General features: G+C 44.3%; 1 protein-coding gene across 2 annotated transcripts in view; it reads right to left on the bottom strand.

Annotated features, from left to right (window-relative positions):
• Window positions 1-17,204, bottom strand: part of PPP1R16B (protein phosphatase 1 regulatory subunit 16B) — a 108,234-nt gene that overhangs the window by 19,538 nt on the left and 71,492 nt on the right. For both annotated transcript variants that reach the window (XM_069752338.1, XM_069752337.1), the window contains 3 exons: window positions 11,612-11,682; window positions 9,886-10,031; window positions 1,078-1,181 (listed from right to left, as the gene is read on the bottom strand). In XM_069752338.1, the coding sequence (XP_069608439.1) occupies window positions 1,078-1,181; window positions 9,886-10,031; window positions 11,612-11,682 (321 nt within the window). The remainder of the gene's footprint in view (window positions 1-1,077; window positions 1,182-9,885; window positions 10,032-11,611; window positions 11,683-17,204) is intronic.

Below are 17,204 nucleotides of genomic sequence, written 5' to 3'. Positions count from 1 at the left end.
GGAGAGCTGTCACACAGACAGCTCTCCAGCGACCAACGATGCCGGTAACCAGGGTAAACATCGGGTTACTAAGCGCAGGGCCACGCTTAGTAACCCGATGTTTACCCTGGTTACCAGCGTAAAAGTAAAAAAAAAAAAAAACAGTACATACTTACCTTCCGCTGTCTGTTCCCCGGCGTTCTGCTTCTCTGCTCTGTGTAAGCACAGCGGCCAGAAAGCAGAGCGGTGACATCACCGCTGTGCTCTGCTTTCCGGCTGGCCGGCGCTCACAGTGCAGAGAAGCATAGCGGGGGACAGACACCGGAATGTAAGTATGTAGTGTTTTTTTTTTTACTTTTACGCTGGTAACCAGGGTAAACATCGGGTTACTAAGCGCGGCCCTGCGCTTAGTAACCCGATGTTTACCCTGGTTACCAGTGAAGACATCGCTGAATCGGCATCACACACGCTGATTCAGCGATGTCTGCAGGAGGTCCAGCAACTACATAAAGTTCTGGCCTTCTAGCTCCGACCAACGATGGCACAGCAGGATCCTGATCGCTGCTGCGTGTCAAACTGAACGATATCGCTAGCCAGGACGCTGCAACGTCACGGATCGCTAGCGATATCGTTCAGTGTGAAGGTACCTTAAGAGGGAGACTGATTAGTAGAGGATTGCAATAGTCCAGACAAGAATGAATAAGAGCGACAGTAAGAGTTTTCTCTGAGTCAAAGGTAAGAAAAGGTCAAATTCTAGAGACGTTTTTCAGGTGTGGGATGACATGAGCGAGTGAGTGATCGGATGTGGAAGGTGAAGGAAAGATCTGAGTCAAATATGACCCCAAGACAGTGGGCATGTTTCTGGGGAGTAATGTTACAACCACACACGAAAATGGCAATATCGGGCATAAGTAGGTTAGTGGAGTGAGGAAAAACAAGTTCAGATTTTGCCAGATTCAGTTTTAGATAGAGGGCGGACATAATGTTAGAGGCAGCGGAAAGACTGGTATTTTGTAATAATGCAGGAGTGATGTCAGGAGACGATGTGTATATTTGGGTGTCATCAGTGTAGAAATGGTACTAAAAACTGAATCTCACCTTTGTAGGTCATGCAGTTTTCTATGACGCTCAGTGTAGCTTCATCCTCACACAGGTCGTACACCATGTTCCCATCTGCATTTACTGCCAGCAGATCTGCACCACTGTAGACAGCACAGAATCAAAACTCACTGTTAGCCTTACATTGATGGAAACACCTAAAATGCTAACTTCTCAGCACCAGTAACATAAAGAATTAACATCTGGACTGCTTCAATGTCCCATTTACCAGCACAAACCTCAATATTATATTTCTACCTATACCAAGTTTGCCCAGCAAAAGTAATCTCCAAGATATATTGATTAATTGTTACGAAAAAGCATTATAATTATCAGAGTACAAAACTATGGCAGTACTAATGATTAAAGTGCCCAAAAAAAGACAAGTAAAGCGAAGAGAAGGTTGTCATGGCAACAGTAGTCAGACAATAGTACAAAAATAGTTACAGCAAACTGTACCTACACAGTTAATGACGCTGTATCAGTAAATGGATATATTTTAGAGACAATGTATACACCTTGGCATTGGTGTTATATCTATGGAAAACATTTCTGTAACTATTTTACTAATATTGATACAAATTTACAGTCTGTGTTGTAGTCCAAAGAAGGATTGTTGTACAGGCTTCAGGGCTGAAATCTCCCAGAATTCCTTGGTGTCACTGCACCTTTGATCTCGGGCTTGATCTTACATTGTCTGTAGAGAGTTGCATGTGAGATATACAAGACTAAGGCCAAGTTCACACCGTCAGTATTTCGTCAGTTTTTTTACCTCAGTATTTGTAAGCCAAAACCAGGAGTGGGTGATAAATGCAGAAGTGGTGCATATGTTTCTATTATACTTTTCCTCTGATTGTCCCACTCCCGGTTTTGGCTCACAGATACTGAGGTAAAATACTGACCAAATACTGATCGTGTGACCATGGCCCTAGGCAGTCTTGTGCAAGGTTCCTATTCTAACTAATATCCTGGTAAACTCGTTTTTTTTGTTCCTATTTGTACTTGCACATAGGCTGAAACACCAGCAACAATTTCGGTAATTTGGTGTCCTACCTGAGCTCTTTGGCAATGATTTGTACATCTCCATAGACTTACATGACTTCCACTGAATTCAATGGAGCAAACACTGTATCTAGGTGGTCAAGGTTCAATTTTAATCCATGGGGTGTAATATTTCACCAATACATGCTATAGAAATGCTTGAGTTGGGTGCTGACCTTAAAGGGATATTCCCATAATGGCATTGTGCTTTCTGATATAGATCTTCACAAGGCAGGGGCATATTGCCCATAGAGGCAGACCTTCCATCGGGCATTTCGATTCAACAGTGTCTGCGCCCTCAGGATGCAGATACAGTTGAATATGATGGGGGTGCCACTATTCATCCTGTGTCAATGACCACTCATCTCACAGCAGGCGAAAATCTGTGTCCGCTGTAAACCGTGAGCAGGTTGATGAAGCTCACAATGGAGGAACAGGGCGAGGTAAGTATTCCTTTTTTTGTCAGAGCTCTCTGCAGACATCAAACTGTTTGGGGTCAGTGAGATGCCATCAGACTGTAAGGGTGGTTGTAAGGGGCCTTTATTCTGTATGGGAGGCTGCAAGGGCCCATCATACTGTATAGGAGAATGTGAGGAGACATCACACTGTGTGAGTGGCTGTGAGGGAACATCATACTTTATGAGGGGCTGTGAGGTGTCATCATACTGTCAAGGGCCATCATACTGTGTGGAGGACTGTGAGGGGACATCATTCTGTGTGGGGGCTATCATACTGTGTAGGTGTGTGAGGGGCCATCATAATATATGTTGGGGTTTGTGAGGGGACATCTTACTGTGTAGGAGGCACTGTGAAAACATTATAATTCGTAGGGGTGTTATGAATGTATTATACTGTGTGGCAGGACTGTGGGGAGAGAACATATGTGTGCATCATACTGTGGGGTTATGTTACTGTGCATTTGGAGGAATTCACTGTGGGGATTTAAACTGTCTGGGGGGGTCATTTCTGGGGTATCATACTGAATGGGGGCTATGAAAGGGGCATTGGAGTGCCCACTAGGACCGTGGGGTACTCGGAACCGGGCCAGTTCTTAAAGGGATGTGTCATGGGGCAGTGGCCTGGTCCGTGGCCCTGGGCATCCAATAAAAGGGGAAAAGTATATGGGAGCAAAAGTCTATGGTAGTAGTGTTTGTGACGCCACCTGTGGTATTCGGCCAGATGGCTGACACTGCTTAAAGGGGTCCTCTGGGGATGATGGTATTGCAGCAGGGGTGGTATAGTTCCCCACAGGTAGAGCTTAGTCCCCAAAGCTCCCAGTGTAGTTGGTAAAGATGACAGCCGGACAGAATTGGAGGATACAAGGTTGCAGTCTCTTTACCTTTTACTGGTAGTATGCAGCCACAGTCCATGGTACGGATCAGAGGTGATGGTGAGGTCCGGCCAGCATGGAAGTGATTCGGAATCCCCCTAGGGGGTTGGAAGCCTTCCTTACTACGCTGTGGTATAAGTCCCTTGCTGCCTAAGGCTTCACACATGGTCCTCTCTTTATCTTTCTGTCCTATTAGTAGGACAATATCCGTATGGCAGGCAACTTGAGCCTTTTTACAGGTGTCCCTACTTGCGATGACTCCAGGCTCTATATGCTGCTGTGCCTTCAGATGTAATGGTGGACAGGCGACTTGAAATCTCCTGCCCGCCAGTTTCTTCTGTGGGGCATACAGTTACCCCCCACAACCTCGGAATTCCGGCTTCCGGTTACTTGTGCCGATTCTGGAGTGAGCCCTCTCGCAGTTCATCTCCCAGTATCTTTCCTCTCCTTTGCCTCTTCTCCCCTCGCAGTCTCTCACAGACTGCTCTGTCCATCTCTTCTCTTTCCAGGAGATGCAGAACCACGTGTCTGCACGGCCCCAGCTTTTGACTCCTTACTCCTTACTCCTCTCTGACAAACTGACTCTAACTCCTCCTCCAGTCAGAATATATAGGGACTTCACCCACAAACTGGATCAGAGCTCCCCCTCCTGGCCTGGAGTCAGAACAGTGTTCTGTGTACGTGCTACCTGTTAAAGGAATCTTCCTCGCTTCCAAGCATGGCATCAGCCTCCCTGTGAGGAAGGCAGTACCACTGTGACAACTGAACTCCTGGGGTGTCACATACCCCCCCCCCCCCCCCATTAAATCCAGTACTCCCGGACTGGGAAAAGAAACATAAACAATAAATGGATAAGATATGCAAACATTTTGAAATATGCATTACAACTTGTAACAAGTAACATAAGCTCATCTTCCCTTTTATTTGAGGTACTCATCCTGAACGTTGCATAACTATAAAAAAGATACAAAATGTGCAGACATGTAGAAGGTGCAAAACATAATATTTTAAACAAGTCCATGTAGCAGGTTCCTTCTCACTAACTGTTCTTTTTCCAGGGTAGGTCCTCAGGCCTGCATCCTCCTGGACTGGAGGCCAGCTGGATCTTCTCCTTTGGGGACACTTGCATGGACTGCAAGGTATTGGTTAGTGCAGCCACACTTTTGTTTAGCACCTGGATCTGGAGACATAGGTATTCAGTAGTGCAGGTGTCGAAGGTGTCATTCAGCCCAGCCAAGATTTGTTTGACAGTCCCTTTATCAGTGTTCGGCCATGACTTTACTTCCCTCTGGGCCGCACCAGTTAACTAACCAATGAAGAAGCTGCGCTGCCCTTTTGATTTTGACACAGGGGGTAGGCTTTAAACAGACTGCAGAGTCTCTCTGCTCCTGGTATGTACGGCATCAATAGCGGCATTATGGGGACTGCGGCGGTGGTTGCCAGATCTTGCTGCACTCTGGAGGCTGCGGTTGTGTCTGCCGCCGGGCTCTGCTGTACTATGGGGGCTGCGGCTGAGTCTGCCGCCGGCGTTGCATCTCCACCTGGGCTGGATATGTTCCTCCCCTTCGTTAACCTCAGCCAGGCCTGGCACTGCACTCTTGTTTCACATTTTCACAGCTTCTCACACTTGTATTTCATTCACAGGAGCTGGCAGGCTACTGAAGACGCTTGGATGGATGGATGGATCACACAACGCACTGCTCCTTGCAGGGGTCCCTCTCCTCCTGAAAGCACACAGCACACACACTCCTCAGTGCAGGGGGTGGATCAGTGTCACCATAGTAACGCAGCCTATGCATAGAGGGGCTGGCACAATCTAATGCAGGGGGAGGTAGCAATTTCTCCACACAATCTGAGGCAGGGGGGCTGGCACCTCCTTTCTGGAAAAACAGACAATTCAAAGCACAATCTATGCAAGTGGGAAGGGCCTATTTTGGTGATGTTTCCAAGGCTCCACCCACGATGGGACACCCTGCATATGATTAACTCCACATGTGCCTCAATAATGGCCGCTCTCAAAGTTCCAATGCACCACACAGCATGCAGTGTCTTACACAGTTCACAAACAGTTCAAAAGCAGATATTATTAAGTAAATAAGGCAGCACACTGCAGCGCTAGAACCTGCAAACTTGAAACACGAAATTTGAACTGCATTACTGCACAAGAAATATGAAAAATGAGAGCGTTTAGCGCATAAAAATGGCCAATTTTATGTGTACCTGGTAGCCCCTTTACGGCATCTCTCTTATACCAGGTCCTAAACTTGCCTTACCTCGCTGAGAATAAACGTCTCCATCTGAATGGGTACATGTGAAACCTCTATCTAGACTAAAATTCTCTCTCTCAAAAGCAGATATTAGGCATTATAGCAGCGGTTCTTCATCCTGTTCGTGACACCAAATTGGAGCTCCCACTAGGACCATGGGGTACCTAGAATTGGGCCGGTTCTTAAAGGGATGTGTTACAGTGGCACTACCAATATACAAAAAAAGGTTGCACTCTATCATGCCAAACCATGTCTATATGAAATGCATGAAATATGAATAGCAAAATGGCTTTTGAACATTAGGAAAAATATTTATGATACTCTTTGCACAGAATTTGGCCAAATAGTGTGAACCCATCAACTATCATCAAGGTGGCCTCATTAATCTGATGGGTCCCTGACCTCCCTGTCCAAATGTGAACACTTACCGAAGGTTAATGTCTGTATGCTTGGGTGAATGTGGACACCTCTATATAGTAAAGCCTACATATATGGGTTGGCCGGAACCAAGTGTGATTAGATGTAATTAAAAACCACATGGTGAAGGGAGGAGTGCTCAGTCAGTAAGCTAACAGAAATAACAGAAAAACCCATCAGGCCCAACAGGGTCCCATCAGATTCATGAGGCCACCTTGATGCTTTTTTTTGTATATTGTATATGGAGGTAGCTGCTCCTGGTAAGCAACTATGGATGTGCCAGTCGTTTTTCTGTTAGCGTCGGCTGATAAGAGCAGTAGTCCCATTAACCAACAACAGTGACCAGAGGTAAACTTGATACCTTTGATCATAGCAACGGGCTCACTCGGTCATTTTACAGAGTGGGTACCGCGGCGGTCTGACTGGCAGTGATGATTTTACCGCCGATCAGAAGCAGTGTTTGCCGTGACAAGCACCCGGTGTTCGGGGGGGCCGAACCCGAACAGTAACATGGACTTCCTGGTTCAGTAGGTGTTCGGTACGGACGCCGAACTTTACTGTTCAGGTTCACCCATCTCTATTTAAGAGGCTATGAGAGGGCTCATAATGTATATAGGAGGTTATGTGGGGGCTCATATTGTATATAGGCACTACAGGGGGGAAATAAGTTGCAGACATATGCGCACACCTCATCATCAACTACAAAAAAATTCTGACTGCTGTGCTTGCCAACAAGGGTTTTGCCACCAAGTATTAAGTCTTGTTTGACAGAGGGATCAAATACTTATTTTTTACTGCAAAATGCAAATAAATTTATATAATTTATACAATGTGATTTTCTGGATTTTATTTTTGATATTCTATCTCTCAATGTTAAAATTAACCTACCCTTAAAATTATAGACTGTTCATGTCTTTGTCAGTGGGCAAACTTACAAAATCAGCAAGGGATCAAATACTTATTTCCCCCACTGTACGTGGGGGCTCACACTGTATAAAGGAAACTCTGTGGGGCCTCACACTGTATATAGAGGGGTATGTGGGGGATCATACTGTATTTAGGGGGCTTTGTGTGGGCTTATACTATAAATAGGCCATATATGGCTCATACTATATATGGGTGCTATGAGGGGCTTATACTGTAAGTTTGAGGCCATGTGGGAGCTCTCACTAAAAAAAGGGGGCTATATGGGGGCTCACACTGTGTATAGGGGCTATGTGGGAGCTTGCACTGTATAGAGGAATATGTGGGGGTTCTCACTTTATTTAGGGGTAAATGGGAGGCTCACACTGTATTTAGTTGGCTATGTGGGGGCTCACACTGTATATAGGTAATGGGAGCTCATACTATATATAGAGTGTAGGATTTTGTACTCACTCAGCTACAGTTGAGGTAGGCACAGGAAACGGTTTAATTAAAATGTCCAAGCAGGTTTATCAGAACTGCATAAACTGCTCAGCGTAAGCAAATAAAAGACAACCTTTTCCGGCACAAAATGAAAAAAAAACAGTCCATTTAGTAGTTCGGGTTCGTCTGCTCAGGTCAGTGTCCTTCCGCAAACACACTAGAGGCCTGCACACCTCCAGTCACAGCAGTCACAGACACTGAATGAGACACTTGGTCTCCATTTTAGCTGCCGAGTCATGCCCCCGGGGAGGGGATATGTGTGCAGTTATTTCCCCCTCATCTATTTGACTGCTTGTAAAACCCGGCCCTGATACGTCCTATTAACTGTCTCGGCACTATACGTGGTGGAGCATGCTTTCACGGGCTTACATCACCGAAGCTACCAACCTCGATGATACATATCTCCCCTCTTCCCTTGAAATTATTCCAGAAAATGAAGTACTTCTCCCGCAAAATTATTGCAATTACACAGGTTTTGTTATATACATGTTTAGTTCCTTTGTGTGTATTGGAACAACACAAAAAAACCTGAGAAAAAAAGGCAAATTGGACATCACTTTCACATAAAACCCAAAAATGGGCAGGATCTACAGAAAAGGGGTTACTTACTAGAATGGTGTCTGAGTACATTGTGCATCTATCTTTGGCTGTTCCATAGAGAATTATTTGAGTAATCTGGTCAGTCTCTATGGTTGGACCTGCACTGATCTAGTAGTTGTGACATACCTTGTATATAGATGGTAACTTTATATTTCTGTATTATCACTTTATATATCAATGATTCATACAGATTTCCAGGACACTGTGGGAAGAGCTATGTGGGAAGTTGGTGGAGCATGTGCAAAGGGTGCTGGGTGCCAGGTGGGGAGCCAACAAGCCAGTCCGGCTTGGACAGAATTTATATAGGATATATATGTGTCCCAGGTTGAAGAAGGTCTAGCCACAACTCTGCAAGACATTATGTTGCCTGATCACTGCCATCTAGCCAGTGTCGGACTGGAGCACCTTGGGCCCACCAGAGAAAATCATTCTTGGGGCCAACTATGTAGCTACATAGAAATAGATACAAGACCACCAATTGTGCGGTAAAACACACTAATATCAGCGTATAATCTAAGGTAGTACACGTCTTAATTATGTAGCGGGGGTTGGGGTAGCCGGGCTAGCAATGATCTGGGTCATGTATGCAGACTGGCGTGCCAATGAGCTTGTGGTCAGTATGAGGAAGTTGCGGTGTATTCCCCAACTTCCCACACTATCACCACATTTCAAAACATAATCAGCAGAAGAATTTGTATGTAAACTACATCAGTAAGACCGGGTTCACATGAGTGTATTTCATAGTCTGTATATGGACCACAAGCCCGGTCTGGCGGCAAATCTCCCAACCCAAACCTACAGCCATATGTGTCTATAAGGCTGTAAATTCAGGTCAGGAGACCAGCGGTCAGTCCAGACATTGTAGTCCATATACAGACCACAAAATATGCTTATGTGAATCGGACTGTATGGCAGCAGAAGGAAGCCTAAAAAGGTACAGTATAGACAACCCCACCGAGTGCCCTATAACAGTAATGGAAAATGCTCCTGAAAAGAGTTCCTATTAAGGCTGCCGTCACACTATCAGTATTTGGTCAGTATTTTACATCAGTATTTGTAAGCCAAAATCAGGAGTGGAACAAATAGAGGAAAAGTAAAATAGAAACATATGCACCACTTCTGTATTTATCACCCACTCCTGGTTTTGGCTAACAAATACTGATGTAAAATACTGACCAAATACTGCTAGCGTGACGGCAGCCTAATACTGGCTTTTACAATGAGAATCCTATATGTGTGCACGTTTTTTTTTAGAAAAAACACCTAAATGCACATAAATGTATATTTATAACATACTAGCCTTATATGCACATACAGTATCTGTATAAGTCTAGAGAATATGGAGGATTATTTTTAGGAATGAACATAGCAGGAAGACCTGAAGCTATTTGCGTATATGATAGAAGATTATTAACCATGGAAACATAATACGTATGCTAATAGGGTGGTAAACCGCCTTGCCACTTTTAATTACATACTTAGAATAAAGAAGAATACTGCTTGTAACCACAAGGTGGCAGAATGACAAACCAGACCAAGGATATTTCCCATGTGAAGAAGATGGGAGTTATTTTCTTTAATAACATTAAGTAAATGCCATATTGAGGAGAACAAACAGGAGTATTCCCTAATAACATACGAGGCTGCGGAGATGCACAAAGCAATAATGAAGTAGGAATTTTCAGGGTGCTGCACGTTACCCCTTCAAAGAGAAGAATATAGAATATTACCAGCAAACACACTTACTGCTGAATCAGTATCCGCACCAAGTTGGTGTGACCACAGGTCGCCGCCGCGTGGAGTGGTGTCCACAACTCGTTGTCTGTGACATTCACATTAGCACCATGTGATAAGAGCAACTTGAGGAGATCTTCGTAGTTATCAATGCAGCACTGAGGGGACAGAGTGACAGGACAGATGACGTGATAAGGCATGCAACCATGATCTGAGATAAAACAGGTTTCCTGGCATTGTGACAGACAAAGACACAGGACACTGTATGAGACACAACAACATCACAGTGACTGGCAAGATGCTGGAGCCACTAGATAAGAGGATGACATTGCAAACTACTAAAATATGACTTTTACTTCAAGATACATGAGATGCATTTAGGAAAACTATAGAGTAACATGACTCTAAAATGAATAAAAATCTAAAAAAGATATAAAAGAATAGTAAGTATATATTAGTGCAATAGTATTCCCATATTATACTTGTATGGCTTATTCATTGGATATGCCATAAAGGTCTGATGGCGGGACATTTATGGCATATCCATGAAGGTGGAAATTCCATCTCTGAGACATCTACCCATTGGCAAACAGGGGTCTGTCGACTCACTTTCCTCCAGGTGAAGTGGTCAGAATACATGGAGAGTGTATGCGGCTCCCTCCATTCACATGTATGGGAAATATGGAAGGGGTCTGTGGCTTGTTTGGCACAACCAAGGTTGCCCCTGTCATAGCTGGAGGATCCACCTATGAAAGGTCCCTTGACCTCCCATTCGGCCAGGTGACATGGCCGACAGTGGCTGGAAAGGTCTGTACATGTGAATGCAGCTTTGTCTATTGAAGACTATAGAAATTACAGAAAGGGGGTTATTAGTAGAGTCTGTGGCTGAACACGCCTGTAATGGAAGTCAACAAATTGATGGATGGAGGTGTCATTTTTAGGGCACCCACCTATTAAAGGAAAGAGATCTGATTACCCCAATTTACCAGTCGAGGTGGTCAGTAGAGTTTATTGACTGAATCAAAAAAATGTGTGGCTCTCTACCAACAGGTGGAGGAAGAATCCCAGATGGGTACAACCCTATAAAAGTTTTTCTCCCTAAAATTGATGTGAATACTTTTCTGCCCAATGATGACAGAAGTATTCTAGGAGTGATACCTTTATTGGCTAACCAGAAAATAATATGTTTGCCAGCTTTCAGAGCACAGAGGCTCCTTCTTCAGGCAAGATTACAGATAGATTAATAAGAAAAAAGCACAATATTTAAGGAATACTACAGTATGACATTTGTTAGGGGGTGGGAAGTGTGATGAGTCCATAGTCTCCCTAAAATTAAATTACATGAACAACTCAAAAGCTTTTCATTTCCCATAGTCATATAACATGCATGAATATTATCTTCCTAAAGATCGAGGAAACTTGCCATCTTAGAACCATCATAAAACAAGCCCCATTATTTCTCTTTGAGCAGATCATTGAAGATGCAGATGGAATAGGAGTTTAGAAGATCAGACAGACAAACAGTGGGTGGAACACAATGCCTTCCTTATAGTAAAACTCATGTTGGGAGCAAGGAATGTGCTGAAGGCTGAAGTTCTTTCCCACTGCAAAGACTGGCAAATGCTGGGCTTAACCCCATAACTGCTGGAAAGCCACATACTGGGACGCACGTTGGGTAGAGAGGTTAGGATGAAGTCAGCAGTGGCGATGGCTGAAGACATTATGCATATCCTCATACCTGATGTAGAGCCGTCAAGCCATCTTCATTGCTCAGGTTGGGGTCCACAGTGGTCTGCAGTAATAAAAGTACTGTAAAACAGAAAGCAACATAACACATAAGTAATTATGCATGAAAATGCACTGGGCAAAAAGATGTTTCCATATTGCACTATATTCCCCCAAAATAGTGACATCGCCCTTAGCTTCTATTCAACACATTGCAATAATTTAACTATCTGTAAGCTAAAGAGAGTGCAGAATGTGGGTGAAAGGAATCCCCTGTCCAAGCCTATGATGACTTGAGCAGGGCAATATGACATAACGCGTCTATCTCATATCCATGCGTTCATTGCGGTGTATTTTATCATGTTGTAGACTCTTTAACACGAATTTAAGGTGGATATAATGTACATCAGAATGTAACATTAATTCTCAGATATACACGGTGGTTTCTGTCTCAGATATACACGGTGGTTTCTGAAAGCCTCATCATGTCCTCTAGAGACTATATATTTGTATACTTCAATTTCTATTGCAGTGATATCCATTAATTCTAGGTCACCAGTCACCCATTGATCGACCCGTGCTTTATTTAATACGGTATTCAATTTAACTGTGTGATTGATTGTGGAGAGCATAACTACTTGCAGAGCAATGATGGTTTTCAGAAAAGTCAAACAGGGCCTCACAGCCTCCTAGCCAAAGGATGTCTTGTACATACACCATCAGGGTAAGTTCTCATGTAGCAGCTATGGCGCACCAGAGGAGCAACCATGATACAGCTGAAAACTATATCAGCCTACTTTGTGATTTGTACTTTAACAGCTGATTAGATTTGCAAATGAAATACCTATTTCTTTGCAAAATAGACTAGTCCTTAAAGATCAGTTTAAAAAATGAGCCAATCTGTAGTAAAAATGTGGCACTTGTCAAGGGATGTCAAGGGATGTTGAATTTAGTATGGAGCAAGCGACAGTCCCAGTTCTTAAAGTTGATGTATTGTAAACAGAAATGGGCAAGTGTCAATCCCCACAGGGCCTTAAACATGATCCTATTGTGCCTCATAGAAGTGTGACTAAGACCAAATACTGAACAGGGTAAAAATCCTAAAGATGATTTTGTAGTTGTTTCTGGTAGTAGTTAGTACTCGCTTAAAGTGGTCTAAGGAAGGACACTTGGTAAACCGGTGACGAGGTCATGGGCTTCCAAAGCTTATTGATGTACGGGAGTGAAAATTTGCTTATTTTGTGTGATTATTCGGAGAAGAAAAAGTGAGCGCTACCATGAATCCTATGTCATGCCAACAGTAAAGCATTCCGAGACCATTCATGTGTAGGGATGCTTTTCGTCCGTGAAGTGGGTTTGCTCACAATTTTGCCTAAGAGCACAGCGATGAAAAAAGAATGAGATCTAAATATCCTCCAAGAGCAACTTCTCTCAACGATCCAGGAGCAATTGATAATTAAGGGACTTGGTGAAAATATTGAAATTTTTGGTTCCATGGCCAAGAAATTCCCCAGATCTCAATCCCATTGAGAACCTGTGGTCAATCCTCAAAAAACTGGTAGACAAACAGGAACACAAAAAATGTGAAAACTCCAAGCACTTAGTAGACAAGAATGGGCTGCCACCAATCAGGGTTTTGTCCAGAATCTGATATCCAGCAGACAGAATGAAGTGCAGAAGTCCCAAAAAATAAGGGTTAACACTATAAATATTGAGTTTTTGTATGAACTTGATGTATTTGTTAACAAAAGTGTAAACATTTATGAAATGCTTATAAGTGTACTTCAATAACCACAGAAACATCTAACTAAAAGATCTAAAAACAGTGAAGCAGTAAACTTTGTGAAAACCAAAATTCGTGTCAGTCTCATAACTTTTGACGGCAACTGTACGTAACACAACACCTTAGTATTAACTAGTTTTTTCTATCTTATTATTTTGGTACACAGCTTTCTGAAAAAAAAGGTTAATATAGAACTAAGTTCCAATTAACCCCTTCACCTGCAAAGCAATAAGAGGGAACTGTAACCTTTCCACTCCAGCACACTTAGAAGTGAAGTAATAGTTGTCTCAACAATTATTAAAGGCTTTTCAACTAGGTCATTACCATTTACAAGAACCTTTAACACTGGCTTCTAGTGCTGGAATCTGTAACAGAATATGGGTCATGGTGTAGACCTGCTCTATATGTGATCAGATGCCAAAGGTCAATATCTTGATGAGGAATTATGCAAAGAATGCATGGATTTGTATATCGTTGCTTTACATGGCAAACTTGATACATGGACTTTTTATCAATAGAAGATTATTCTCACAAATAATGTGTAGCCCCCATGTGCCCTCTGGACAATGCCATTCAAAATTTAATCCAGAAAACTTGCAGGAAAACATTTACATTGAATCTGTCAGTAGGATCAACCCTCCCAAAAATTCTATATGGTCATGTAGGTCATAGGAAGCTGAGTAAAGTGATACCTTGACATCTATGATCTGATGTGTTACTGCAGAGAAATCCACATTTTTCTTATATGCAAATGAGCCGGACACGGATCAGCATGAGAACCTGCCTCCAGAGGTTATTATGAATGAAAGGAGACATTACCAGTGTGAGGCATGTAACTTTCACTAGATTAAAAAAATGTAGTGAAAGGTCCTCTTTAAAGGGAACCTGTCACCGGGTTTAACCATTATGAGAGAACACCTCCATATTTCAGACCTGATATACAGCATTCTATAATGCTGTATATATGCCCCTAAGGCCCTAACCCGACCTGAAAGACAAGGAAAATACCTTGCATCGGGGCTCTTTGATCAATCCTGGCACCTGCGCACTGCCGTACTTTGCTCTACCCTTATCGGGGCAGAGAAGTATGCCTGTACAGGAGCACGATGCTGAGGAGACTGTATGGATGGACGCGTCATCCACTCTAAGCAAGAAGAAGGATGGCATTACAAGAAGAAGGGAGGCGCCGGACCAAGACCAGCTACACCCATTGGACTGGACCGCCATTCACATGACTGGAGGATTCTCAGACTGAGACCTTGAATATTATACTACACCCCCTCAGGCCCTGCACTAGGCATAACACAGTGTATTCATTTTTCCCTGGTGTGTTCCATTACTTGGTTTTGGATGGATTCGCATAAATCACTACTTCTATTAAGGTAATATGTAAGAATGCTAATTATTACTATAGCATCAGCTCTCTCCTGAGCCAAGTGTGAGCAGGTTGCAGGATTCAGTGACAAACAGGAGGCTGAATAAGGGTTAACAATTTTAATTAACACTGGAATACTCCTCGCAGGGAGATAAACGGTTAACGGAGGGGTAAACAGTTTGAAATGTAGATAGTATGCAGGGTTAAAGAACAGTAGAGAAGGTATTAACAGTTTTTGTTGGATCAACTTATCCTGTCAGTCGTTTCTTAGGATGTGGTGGATCACAGAGCAGGTGATGACGCCCACAACGGCTGGAGCAGCGCTTGTCCGATAAGGTCCTGAAGGCAACAACGACACGTCTTCTGGCGGCAGAGGTTGGTCTCCGGTACCTTCCGATGAACCCCTTAGTCCATATACTGATGTGGCCGGGGGAGCGTGGGCCACTGCACTGTCTGAGCTCACCATGGTCTGGCAGATATACACTGGGGAATTGGGGCTCAGATGGCGGTCCTGCACCAGGTCTCTCTTAGGCGGCGCGTGCACAGTATTCACGGGAATGGAGAGTTTGGCAACTCGCTTTGTGATGACCAACGGGCACACTGCACGCCTCTCCTCAAAGTCTCTGTCAGCGGTGCCTGCGATGTGTTGGGCAGGGGCCTGTGCTGTACCGATACTCATGGGCCGGAGCACTCACTTCTCCCTGCTGTGCAAGGCCTGTTCCCACCAAATCTCTCTGTTTCTGTGGGCGCTGAGGGTGAGGTTGTGTACCCTTACTTCCGCCTGCAAGGATTGGTCCAGTCCCTTAAGTTTTCCCCCAGACAACAGAGGAGACAGCACTGGCAGTTCAGGAACCGGCACAGAAGAGGTATCCGCAGCACGGTCCTTCTTCTTACACTCCCCCTCTTCTTTTGCTCGCCATTCCATGGGCGTGGGTTTCTGCAGTAAACGTTGACATTCTTCCATCTCCTGGATGATTCGCTGCCGAATAAATTGGTATTGTTCATATCGGTTGGGTGATAATCCTGCTGTTGTCCATTCTGTGCAGCGTAAATCAGGTTGAGTAGTGGGGACAGATGGGGTAGTGGTGTCAGGTTGAGTAGTGGAGTCAGGTTGAGCGGGCGAGGATGGGGACGCGTCCAGGTTCAATGGGGCAGCCAGTTCGGGAGCTTCAAGTTCCTGATCCTCCTCTGGGTCGATGGGTACCTCCTCGTCATATTATTATTATTCATTTATATAGCACCATTAATTTCATGGTGCTGTACATAAGAGTTATAGATATCGTTTACAGTAAACAAATTTACAATGACAGACTGGTACAGAGGGGAGAGGACCCTGTCCTTGCGAACTTACATTCTACAGGATAATGGGGAAGAGACAGAAGGTCGAGGGTGTGGTAGCTCTGGTGGTAGAGATGCGGCAGCTAGGGTCGTGGTGAAGCAGCAGCTTGGGTGGTGGCGAGGCGGCAGCTCGGGTGGTGGTGAGGCAGCAGAATGGTTATTGCAGGCTGTAAGCTTTCCTGAATAGGTTCCGTCTGAAGGATTCAAGGGTGGTGGATAATCAAACGTGTTGAGGCATGGAATTTCAGAGTATGGGGGATATTCAGAAGTCTTGGAGGCGGGTGTGTGAGGAACGAATAAGTGTGGAGGAGAGTCATAATCGAGAGTCATGTAGGCGAGCGTTTCAGGAACAGCTGGTGCTCTCTCTGTTTGATCGGGATCCCGTGACAGGCAAGGACGTAACATATTCCGATGAACTACTGGAGTGGGAGCGCCTTTTTCCCTCTCAGGTTGAACTTCATAGACAGGACCTTCAGATCGTTCCTGTGTTTCACCCGATATGGGGTCTTTTCCCACCGACACTCCAACTTGCCTCGAGGGCGCTTATCTCGGACCAACACACAGTCCCCAGCTTTAAGAGCTGTCCCTCGTAGGGGAGTCACTTCATGATGTTCAAGTTCCCTGAACTTGGTCTGCACAAGCCGATATAGAGTCTGCAAACAGCGACGATGTTCGCGTGTTAGAATCTGTTTAGTTTGTGACTGTCCGACATTTTCTTGTGGAGTTCTGGCTGCTGGTCTTTTTCCTCTGGTGTTGGGCTTGTCTTGGGTCAGGTGTTTGTTTCACTCTTTATTAACCAGCACCTGCCTCCCAGTCCTTGCTGGACAAGTGTTTATCTGCTTGAGCTCTAGCTTGGTGCTTTGCTTTGTCTTCTGTGTGTGTTATTTGTGCAGTGCTGGTACCAATGGTTCTGCTAGCCTTAGTTTCTGTTTTCTATTGTTTTCTGCAGCCTTCTCTTTGTTTTTTATTAGGAGGTGACCCGTTTTTGTACCCAGTCCATAGTTCTTTTAGGGAACCCCTTCCCCTTATCTATAGGTCTTCGCTTGAGATTAACCTAGGATCGTCGGTGGGTCTATTCGCAAGGAATGGGTCGCCCACTCCATCGTAGGG

The sequence above is a fragment of the Ranitomeya imitator genome, chromosome 2 (assembly GCF_032444005.1).
Source record: "Ranitomeya imitator isolate aRanImi1 chromosome 2, aRanImi1.pri, whole genome shotgun sequence".
In the NCBI taxonomy this organism is placed as follows: Eukaryota; Metazoa; Chordata; class Amphibia; order Anura; family Dendrobatidae; genus Ranitomeya; species Ranitomeya imitator.
This window is presented reverse-complemented; position numbering and strand designations above follow the sequence as displayed.